Genomic DNA, 11,351 nt, shown 5'->3' on the forward strand with positions numbered 1-11,351 from the left:
GTAAAGCTCAATTTTTGAGAACCGGAGTTAGCCACAGCGCTCAAATATAAACCAAGGACTCCAACCCCCGTTCTTTTTTCTATATTACCTCAGAAAATTAAGGACAGAAATGGAGAAAGTTCCAACCATCTGTACCGGGATAAATCACTTGTTAGAACACCATGGTAAGACTAGAGGGTAGATTAGCCTAGAACTCTGTAATAGTGGCTCTCAAACTTTGCTGCACATTAGAATCACCTGGAGAGCTTTTAAAGCCCTCAAATCCCAGATTGTACAGAAGAACAGTGAAATGAGAATGGCGGGGGGGGGGGCGCGGAATGGGGAATAGACCCAGGCATTAGTAATTTTTAAAACTCCACAGGTGATTCCAATCACAGCTGAGGTTAAGACCTACTGCTCTATCAGTGGGTCTCAAACTTTGGTGAGAATCAGAATCATCTGGGAAGTCAGTAAAAATACAGAGGCTTAGAGTCTAGTCTGCTTCAACGAGCCTGGGTCTCTTCAGGTGATTCTGAGACCAGCAGTGTTAGAGGACTGTGACTCTAAAGTACCTTTCAACTCTGATGTTCTGATTTTTACCACTCACTCATTTATTTATTTATTCAAATACATGTTACTAGAGCTACAGGGATGCAGAAAAAAGACCTAATTCCTGATCTCAAGACGTTCTCAGCCTGGCAAGCTGTTCTCGTGGCTCTCAAAGCACTCTCCACAGTGCCCTTCCAGGTTGACCCTCCTGCTAGAGTGGGTGAGCCGTGAGGGCTTTGCTTGACATGAAGAAGATGCTTAATGCATATTTCTTGCAAGAGAGAAGAAGAAGGGGAGAGAGAAAGAAAATATACACAGAAATCAGCATCCCCTAGCAGTGTGGTGGGCAGAACCACTTCCTCCACAGAGTAAGATGTGATTTCCTATAGGGGCAGGTGGGGTCAGGAAAGGTTTCCTCCAAGTGATCAGTCTGTACAGGGCCTTTAAGGATGACAAAAGGGTGGGGAGGGTACTCTCATCATAGCAAACAGCAGCGTTTGCAGAGCGGCCTGAAATAGGATGGGGAACAATGAGCAGCTGGTTCTCGTGCACAGCAAGCAAGAGTGGAGGGGGCAGAGTGGTGGACGCTAAGGCAGGAGCCAGAGGGCACTTAGTATAATCTCTTCTCCCTCCCTTGTCAAGAGGCCTCTAGGTCCAAAAGTCCCTGTGAGTCTTTGAGCAAGGGTTGACCAGAGCCATAGGCCCAGGACTACAAAGACCTCCTATAATCCCTGTGAGAGGACTTCAGTCCACAAGTTTCTAGAAGCACCTTGAGGCCAAACTCCAAAGCCATTTCTGAAGTGGGTACTCAGGGAGGTTCTCTCGGCAGGTAGGTTTAAATCGAAACTAAGATACCAGGCAAGGACAAAGCTTGCCTGGGAGCATCGAGAAATGCCCTTTCTGCTGCTTCCTGATTATTTATGAGTCCAAGATTGTGCCTTGTCTTGCCAGGAATTAGTGAAGATGGTACCAAGGGAGTAAGGAATCTGAGACCCATGATGGGAGGTAGATAAATCTCTATCCTGATTCTAAATGGTAAAAACAGGAGCGTAAACATTTCCAAGCTTGTTCGATTGCCCCTCTGTCTCAACTGGGTGGTGCTTGCCGGGAAGGGGGAGCTCTGTGCTCCCCACTCAGCTAAGCTTGGCCATTTGCAGAACACCCTCGGGCCCCAGGCCTCTACGCTGAAGGCCCCACTGACAGCAGCACACAGGGGAGGGGAGGGAGGGCTGCTGGGAGGGACTGGTGGTACCAAGAGCTGGAGCTAGAGCTGGAATGATGGGCTGGATGGAGTACTGAGTGGGGAGGCTGACCCTCGCTGCCCCAGTGGTGGTGCCCAATGGCCAACTCCTCCCCTTGGAGCAGGCTCTGAAGGATCAAGATTGACCATGAAGGTTCGTTTCCCCTCCATTTTATGACAAAATTGCGTAGTTCTCATCTTGGCGGTTCCCTTCCCTAAAGTGAATGGACTTGTCAGGTAAAGAGGATTAACAAGAGTGCTGGAGAGAGCAGCTTGGTTGAAGAGAAAATGATTTCCATGTCACGTGCTTCCACGCTGGGTTCCAGGCAAAGGGACTGAAAACTTGTTGTGAGTTAGTGAGGGATAAAGTGGACACAGCAGAGCTGGCAAGAAGCTTCCCCGCTTTCTTATCAAGAAGGGATTTTTCTCACTGCGTCCAGGCCTAGACCAGATTTTTTTCTTTCTTTTTAAAATCACTATAAAGGAAAAGGAAACTAACTTTGGATGATCAGGAAGAGCTTCTCTGAGGAGATGACCATTACATCAAGATCTGAAGGAGGGGAAAAGCAAGAGAAGGGGATTCTGGGTAGTGCCCTTGGTCAGGAAAGCACTTGGCTTGCTAGAGGAACATAAAGGAAGCCAGTGTGGCTGGTGGAGCATAGCCAGCAGGAAAGAATAGTGCAAGGTGAAGTCTGAGAGACAGAGGCAACACTGGATCATCAGGGCCCTGTTTGAATATACCCAACTACTGCCCTGAAGCTGGGGTTTCCTGACTTGTTCTGGGGTCCCATTGCTGTCATTTATGTAACCATTATCGAAGTATAAACCTTCTGTGCTTTGGACTTCTAACCTACAAAGTTTTTCTCCAAAGGAGGGAGATTACTTGAGATATTGCCTTTCTCTGAGAGTTAATGATCAGCTTAGAATCAATAATGCTTATCCCTTACACATCAAGTACTTGATATATGTTTAAGCATCACACACACACAAAAAATCAGTTTTCAAAAAATTTCTTTTAATAAAAAGCAGTTCCTAGAATGTTAAACCTCGCATAGATATGAGAACATGGCCTCATGTTGCAAGTAGGAAACACAGGTTAGGTTTACCTGAAGTTCTAGCTGTTGTTTCATTAGAGAAGTACCTTTGAATACAATTATAATGCAAGTGACATGTGTAATTTTTAATTGTTTAGTAGCCACGTTAAAAGGATCAAGTAAAATTAATTTTAATAATATATTTCACTTAATTCAATATATGAAAAATTATCTTTTAACATATAATCAATATAAAAATTACTAATAAGATATTTTAAGTCCTTTTTCAATGGAATAAGCCATTGAAATCTGGTTTGGGTTTTACAGTCACTCTAATCTCATTTTGGACTGGCCACATTTTAAGTACTCAACAGCTACAGGTGGCTACCATAATGGACCTGCAGCACTGAAGCCTCACAGAACAAGAATCGATAACTCCCTTTTTACAGATGAGAACACTGAGGCCCAGAGCTTAAATGACAGGTCACTGACCTGGTTGTGCACTTGAGCTGGGACTAGAATCTAGGTTCTTTGTCAAGTGCTCATTCACTGGACCATACTACCCTCCCCTTGGGAATAAGAAGGGCTGGGGGGAAGAGAATTACCTGAAATGAGCAACTATCTGTTCTAGAGACTGTGGTGGGACTTTAGACTCTATTTTATGCTTTGGAGTGATACCACTTCCCCCATTTTCCATATAAGGTTACAGAGGCTCCAAGTGCCTTTGCGATTAATAGTGGCAGTATGATTTCAGTCCTTTAAAGAAAATGATGCTATCAATATTAAGAAGACATTGCAGAAGGCCAAAGGCTGCTGAACTTGAGCTACTTCAAACACCACAAAACTACCCCCAGCAATTCCCCCAGAAATTCCTCCAACCAGCTCCCAGTCCCAGGAGGACTACTCTTTAGCTTGCCAAGTACCAAGTCTCCTGATCTAGTCCATCCCCCTCTTACCCCTACACCCACTGTCCCTGCTCCTGATACATACTATTAGGAGTACAAAGAAAGGACCCAGCTGTCCCATGAGGACTAGCTGTGACCCAAGCTCCAAGGTATAGACCAGTCAATGCTATTTAAATAGCCTCTTTATGTACCAAAGACAAATCAAGTAACAGAGAGGGGGGACAAGAGGAAGCAACCACTCCTGAACTAGAAAACCTGGTCACAACCCTTGATGGTGAGCTAAGGGGTAGAGGCCAGCACATATCTGTCTATTGCGACCACGCAAGCAGCTGTCCTAGGGCACAGCACAAATGCAACCCACAGATGTGTTTGTTGGCCAGGGAAACAATCTTAGTGATAGAGATGAAGGCCTCTGCTCCACAGGTGAGCGAAAGGAAGCTCAGAGTCATAATAACTCCAGAGTTTATGCTCATAAGAACCTTGCTACACGCTTCCCTACCATGTGTAAAGCTCTGAGCTGGTAGAGAAAGCCAGCTCCTAGAAAAGCAGAGCAGGACGAAAATACCCCCAAATCTAGCCTGTCAGCACAGAGAACTGTTTGCAGTTGGAATGAGGCCTCAGTATTTTTTTAAGTTGTAGGCTCCCTCCCTTTCTGCTACCTACGGGTGCAATTTCCAGTGCTTTCTCCAAAAGAAACATTTGGCTTTCTATAGAGAACCTCTGAGACCTCATGTGACTGAAAATGGAAGAGGGGGAAAGAGGCCCTCATCATGCCCCACCCCGAAACCTCCACAGGGAAGCTGAGGTTGGGCCCCTGTAGATCGATTTATTTTAGGAGGCTCTTGCTTCTGAAGCATTTGTTTCAGAAATTACCCCCATGCCCTGTCAATAGTAGCTTTCAACGGCTCTTCCCGGGTGGCCTTGTCTCTTTTAAATTTCATTTCCTGTTGGAAAGGATAAACAGGTAACTGTTTAATGCCACTGACTGGACTCATTTACCAGAAAACCAGGACCAGCGTGAGGCTGGGGAGCCAGAATGGGATTGATGGGTGGAACAGAGCAGGTCGGTGAAGAGAAAGGCATTAAAGGATACCAAGTGACGGACTTTTATTTTACTGTTTCTCCATGTGAGGGAAATGGTCCCACCGGAGGAGGGATGTGAATGCAGGGGAGACAGTGCAGTCAACTGCCATGTTGGACATGGATCCCTGGACTTGGTGTGGAGGCCTTGGTGGGAATCCTGGCACCGCCACTCACCAGCTATGCCCTTCCTTTAACCCTCATGAGCCTCAGCTGCCTATCTGTTCTGCTGCCCACGGTGGTGTGAATTCAAATGATGCCTTCACATGCTCAGCAGGTGCCTCACACCTAGCAGGAATTCACACTAGTTGGCACAGATGGCATTGGAACCCCTACCATTTAACACGTTTTCCACTACACACCAGGCACTCGGTTGGGCAATAAGAGCTGCCAATGGATAAGAGAGACCTGACTTTAAAGAGACGGGCACAGAATCGATGATGTCAATACAGTCTGGTAAGGATTCTGAGCAAGACAGACATGGGGTCATATGGTACCCCACATATTAAATGTTTCGGGGCACTGTGGATGGCATGGTCAATGGGGTTGATGAAAGGATTCGTAATTATCTGCCTCTCCCTCTAGAATGCAAGGTCCACCAAAACAGGAACCCTGGTGGTCTTATTCAGCACTATGCCCATTAGAAGCACTGCGGGGAGAAGGGGGTGAGGCAATGGTTAAGGTGATGCTTAAATAAAGGAGTCAGCCAAGTGAAGAATAAGGTTAAGGACAATACAATCAAAAGGAACTGTATGAACAAAGGCAGAGAGACTGGAAGTATAGAAGGATATACTTAGGGAATTAGAGAGGCAGGTTGTTGAAACAAAGAGTACAAAGTATGGAGTGTAGGGGTGAGGTGAGAGGACCTGGCAAGGGTAAGACCATAGAGAACCTTGTTTACCAAACTAAATAAGGTGCTGGTGTGGGTGAACAGCCATGTGGGGGAGGCCAGAGTGGGTGGCTGCTGACATGGGCTGATTTAACAGGATCTGAAACATTCACTCCAACCCTAATATACGCTTTCCTTACAAGCCTGCCAAAATACCAATGATTTTTTTTTTTAACTACCAAGCCCAAAGTAATAACTGTATTAACCAAAAACAGCTGTTACTTCTTAACTAATTAGTTTATCAGATTCGTTAGCCAGATCAATTTTCACAACCACCATGTGAGGTAGGTACTGTTATTATCTCATCTTACAAATGAGAAGACCAAAGCACTGAGAGGTGGAGTGGCTTGCCCAAAGTCACACAGCATGCAGGTAGCAGAGTCAGGATTCAAACTTAGTCACCTTGGCTCCAGGGTCCATTCTCTGAACTACCATATTATCTTCAATCTGTCTTCTAGTTCGCCATTTCTCTCTTCAGCTGAGTGCAGCCACCGTTTAACCCACTTGATGAATTTTTAATTTCTATAATTCTATTTTTCAATTATAGAATTTCTATTTAGTTCTTGTAAAATGTCTACTTTTTGGTCATATTATCCTGTACTTGGCCTATGGTTTCTATTTCCTCTTTCACCAGGAAACATTTTAAACATATCTACTCTCTCAAATTGGTCTATTGCTTTTAGTTCCTAAGATATGAACTTCTCCATGTGTTTTGTCTGACTCTCACTAATGGTGGCTTTTTTTCCCTCTCTTGAACACACTACAATATTTAAAATTACTTAACATCAGGAGTTCTGTTGTTTCGTGGTTTTGAGTTTTTAAATTTTGTTTTTGGTGGGAGACCCATACATGCTGGGCTGTTGAGACGTTTTTTGACGATGATTTTTGGCTTTAGGCTGTCCCCTGTCAGGATCTCATAGTTTAATCAATTCCAGACCAAGTTTTTACATTATCTTCTTGGTTTGTGGCTTGTGCACTATAAGAGAAGTATACCAACCCCATACCCATGGAGAACACAGGTTGGGGTTTTGATTTCTTGTGGGTGATCCCAGTGGCCCAGGGTGGTTGATAGACTTCCATACCAGATCCTTGGCAGAATTTTCCTTATTTCATGCTCAGGTCTGTCATTCCTCATTGACAGCCTTGGAAAGGAGTTTGTTTCCTATGGCCTCAGCTCTCATCCCTATAGGATTCTGAAACTCCAGCCCCTAAGAACCATACATACTTCCCATGTTTTCATAGGACCTTTTGTTTCATTCCTTCCCACTGAACACTGCTTGTTCTTCAATTCGGGCACCTGGAGATTTCTCCTTTCTGCATACCAGACTGGTGATGGATTTTTTTTTCCCTTGTGTATTTACACTAGCATCTCTCTGTGATTGGGAGGAATGTCCCTTGACAACTCAATCTGACCAGAAAGTTTTTCTTATGCCTTTAGATATCAGTCCTTCTCTCTTGGTTCTGAGTTCAAGGAGGACAGAGACCCTGGTCTGACTCATCTTTTTTTGTTTTGTTTTCTTGGCTGCGTTGGGTCTTCATTACTGCACGCGGGCTTTCTCTCTAGTTGCGGCGAGCAGGGGTTACGCTTGGTTGCGGTGCGTGGGCTTCTCGTTGTGGTGGCTTTTCTTGTTGCGGAGCATGGGCTCTAGGCGTGTGGGCTTCAACAGTTGTGGCATGTGGGCTCAGTAGTTGTAGCTTATGGGCTTAGTTGCTCTGCGGCATGTGGGATCTTCCCGGACCAGGGCTTGAACCCGTGTCCCCTGCATTGACAGGTGGATTACCACTGCGCCACCAGGGAAGTCCCTGATTCATCTTTTGATCCTGAGTCTTCAGACTGTGCCCAGATCAGAGTCGGAAGCAATAAAGAATTGATCAAAATGAGTGAATAAATGAATCAATCAGCTTTCGCTTTCATTCTAATTGGGAAGTAAAGACCACATACTAATTACCTTCTAGAGAAAGAAGACACCAAGAACCCCTGGAAAGCCATCCATGCTCTCTGGAAGGCCATGCTAAACATTCAAAGGAGTTTGGGGACTGCCTTAGTTCCACCCTTTGGCCAGTAGGTTCCACCCTTTGGCCAGTAGGTTCTACTACTTGACACTACTTTCTTGAAGGGCAACAGCTGCTAATTACAGTGCTGGTCTGCTAGAAATTCAAAGTCTGGCAGGCGAGGTAGTTGACTGGTGGCTCTGCTGCCTTTTCAGCACATACTGATGTCCTTCTAGAGCCGTAACTGGAACTTGATCAGTAACAGGTAGTGTGCAATGATATATTTTTTTCTGTTGGTGCTATAAGGAGCTTGCCAAGTAAGTTCACATACTTGAAAGCCCCTGGCACACTGCATGGCACAGAGTAGGCACTGCTTTAACATTTAGTATGCTTTATTTCTTCTTTTCCGTTAAAAAAAAAAATCCACGAATATCTGTTGAGAAACTACTGCCTCCGCAGCATTGTGCTTGGTGCTGGAGATGCAGAGGCATAACGTGCAGTCCCTGTTTTAATCCTTAATTAGAAAAAGAATGTCCAGATCAAATTTGATGATAACAAATGATCCTAAATGTCCTTTGATTTAAGGTGAAAAGACATCTCACCTCATCCCGCCACCCTAAAATGCCTAAAGAGCATAACCCAACAAAGTAAATCTTCCCATTCCTGTTTTATAAAGTAACATTCTCATTCCTCTGAGAGGAAATCTAACTCCCAGTGAATACACGAGCAGACAAAAGACAGCGGATCATAAAAGGCAATTTTTGACAATGATTTTTGAGCTCCTTTTATCACTATAATCCCAGAACCTAAAATCATGCCTGAACTAAAGTAGAAACTCAGTAAGATTGTTGAAGGTATCTGTGTATATATATATATGGATGTGGCCCATCCATCTATATGACTACAGTGTGACTCACCTGTCATTCCATACATATTTATTGAGGATTTCCCATGAATGAGAGTCTCTACTAGATTTTTTAATAGAGACAGGAAAAAAAAAAAAAAAGAACAAAATAGATATCCTACCTACAAGGAACTTCCAGGTTTAAGGGCGAGATAGACAAGTATGTAAATCACCATGATATAACATAGAAAATGCTAAGAACAGAGAAAAAGACTATGGGGGTTCCAAATACAGAAAGGCCACTTCCTGCTGAGGGATTAGATAAGACTGTGGCTAATATAGACTATATGCTCAGACTTAAAGGAGAAGTAATTTGTTGCTCTGTAGAGGGGAGAGAATGGAGACTGGCAAGGAAGGAAGGGCAGTTCAGATGGAAAGAACAGCTAAGACAAAAGTAGAGAAGCAAAAAAGCACAGGACATATAAGATGAAATAGAAATTGGGCTGGAGATGCATAAAAGGGCATAAAGGGGACTAAAGAGAAATAAGCCTGAAGGGTAGGATGAGCCAATTTCAGGGATTCTGAATGTGTCCTGATTTATCTTCTAGGACATAGGATCTCTACAGAGTAGCCAGTGCTTAGCATACGGCAGGACTTAATTAATACTACAACAGATTCATAGCAGGAACCTGTTCTCCACGTGCACACAGGAAGCTGCCATCTGTACACACAGGCAATTACAAACATTCCAAATACTCTGCCCTGAACCCTGCAAGCACATCAAATACTCACTGTAAAAGGTCACTCAGCAAACAGCTCTGATCAGTCCTGGCTCAGGCAGAATCAAATCCTCTAAATAAGATCCACTACATGCAGTGTCAGGAAGGTCAGAAACTACCCCTTTCCACATCTTGAAGCATTTTTAGCATGTGGAACATTTTAGGGGAAGAAGGGAAAGGAAAGAGAGAGAGAGAGAGACAGAGACAGAGAGAGAGAGAGAGAGAGAGAGAGGAAAAAACAACAACAACAAACCTTTCCAGAAATAATAGAATTCCAAGTAATTAAATGTTAAATGATCACAGTAAGCAGGGAATTTATTTTGGCCCCCGCCTCCTTCTAGTGATCTAAAAAGCAGTTGATTTCAAAGACAGCCATGCCAGGAGTAAACCTGGCATTTCATGCCTCCCCTCTTCCACCTCCACCCCTACGTGTCCCCACTGTGTACCTCTGTCGAGCTCACTTGAAATGTTCCACGATGAGGTAGGCACTAAGTCAGCAGTGACTGACAACTCTGTTTCTGAAAAGACAAAGAAGGGAGGGGAAAAAGACGAGGGCAATATTAAATATAGTAACGTATGGGCTGTTAGAAGCATCACAGGAGATTTCCAAAGGCCCTGCCTTCCAAGAGAAACCATGCGGTCGCACAGCTTAGTAAACTTGAATGTCTGCTCTACTTGCCTGGCAGGGGTGCCTGCACCATAGAGGCCATCCAGACAAACACACTGGAGGCCAGATTCCAAGCTGTTTTTCTTTAAAGCACAGGCTTGAAAATTAAAATACAAATATTTCATTGACGAAAAACCAAACCTACAGAAATGACCAAATACCATCCAACACAAACTCTTCCTTTTCTTGTTAGAAGACAAGTCTTAGATTAATATAGTCAATAGTCTTCCCATGAAACATGAGAACAGCATTGTTCCTGCTGCTGGCTTCATTTGTGTTTGTGAATTGATAGCATTTCTATTAATAGAGAAATCGATTTCTCTATATTGAAACTTTAAGTCAAGACAAATGAAAGCTAAGTATTTGAATATGGAGAGTCATTCGTGGTAACCTAAATTCAAAGATAATTTTCAAAACCATTATAAATTAAAGCAAACGTGCAAATCAATAGTCTAAGGGACATGATACATTATTAAAATTTTAAAACTCTTCAGTGATATACTGTAATATACAAATGATGTCTTTTTGAAAATTTCACCCATGACACCATCCTACTAGCACATTCTAATAGGATTGCACTAACCAATTGTTAGGTTACACACATACACACACATGCGCACGCACACACACACACACACACACACACACACACACACACTCACTGCATTACAGAACTTTAGTGCTAGGCAGGATCTCAGAGAGCCCAGAGCCTGGGTCGTTAGATCCGTGGCACCCATGCCATCACTTCCCCTTCCTTCAGACACCATTAGTCAATTATGGCCCTTTTTGCTTATTAAACCTGGGGTCTGCCTTACAGCCTTTTCAACACAGTACTCTAGATAGTCACCGAAAATGGATCTGTGTCGGAATGCAAGATAAACTTTAGTAAGTGGAAGAACTGGATTCACATCCAGGTCCGCTTGACTCCACCAGGCACATACTTCCTGGCAGCCCATGCTGCCCAGTCCTCAAGTCTGTGAAACCTGACTTGTTTTTCACCTTACCTCTCTCTGGCTTCACCTTTTCACCTAGATAAGCACACTCTCTACATTTCCTTATTTACTGATGGGGACCGTCTGCCACGTGGCCATAGAAGCCACAACCCGTCAGCAGTGAGCTTTGCCAAGGACAGGATGTTTACCCACTGAGACCCTGCAGAGGCCACTTCTAGCTTGTCTACTGGGTCTCCAATCAACCTGCCACGTACAGCAGAGACAAAAGGTTGTTTGGTCTGTGCAGGCCTCCTTGGTTTCTCACTTCCCCTGTTCAGGTGGGAAAAGAAAGCAGGTGGGAAAGAAAGTACACAAGCCACACGTACCCTTCCCACCCCAAACAGCCCCAGTCACCTGCTCCATCCTGAGCCGACAACAGCATACATTCTTTTAAGGGGAAC

At 44.1% G+C, this 11,351-nt stretch overlaps 1 protein-coding gene across 1 annotated transcript in view; it reads right to left on the bottom strand.

Annotated features, from left to right (window-relative positions):
- The window catches only part of ROR1 (receptor tyrosine kinase like orphan receptor 1), a 171,094-nt gene extending 160,180 nt beyond the window's left edge, over nucleotides 1–10,914 (bottom strand). The window contains exons 1-2 of the mRNA XM_060141926.1: nucleotides 10,806–10,914; nucleotides 9,738–9,809 (exon numbers count right to left, since the gene is read on the bottom strand). Of these exons, the coding sequence (XP_059997909.1) occupies nucleotides 9,738–9,809; nucleotides 10,806–10,914 (181 nt within the window). The remainder of the gene's footprint in view (nucleotides 1–9,737; nucleotides 9,810–10,805) is intronic.
- Nucleotides 10,915–11,351: the final 437 nt, after the last annotated feature.

Source organism: Lagenorhynchus albirostris, chromosome 2 (assembly GCF_949774975.1).
Source record: "Lagenorhynchus albirostris chromosome 2, mLagAlb1.1, whole genome shotgun sequence".
Taxonomy (NCBI): Eukaryota; Metazoa; Chordata; class Mammalia; order Artiodactyla; family Delphinidae; genus Lagenorhynchus; species Lagenorhynchus albirostris.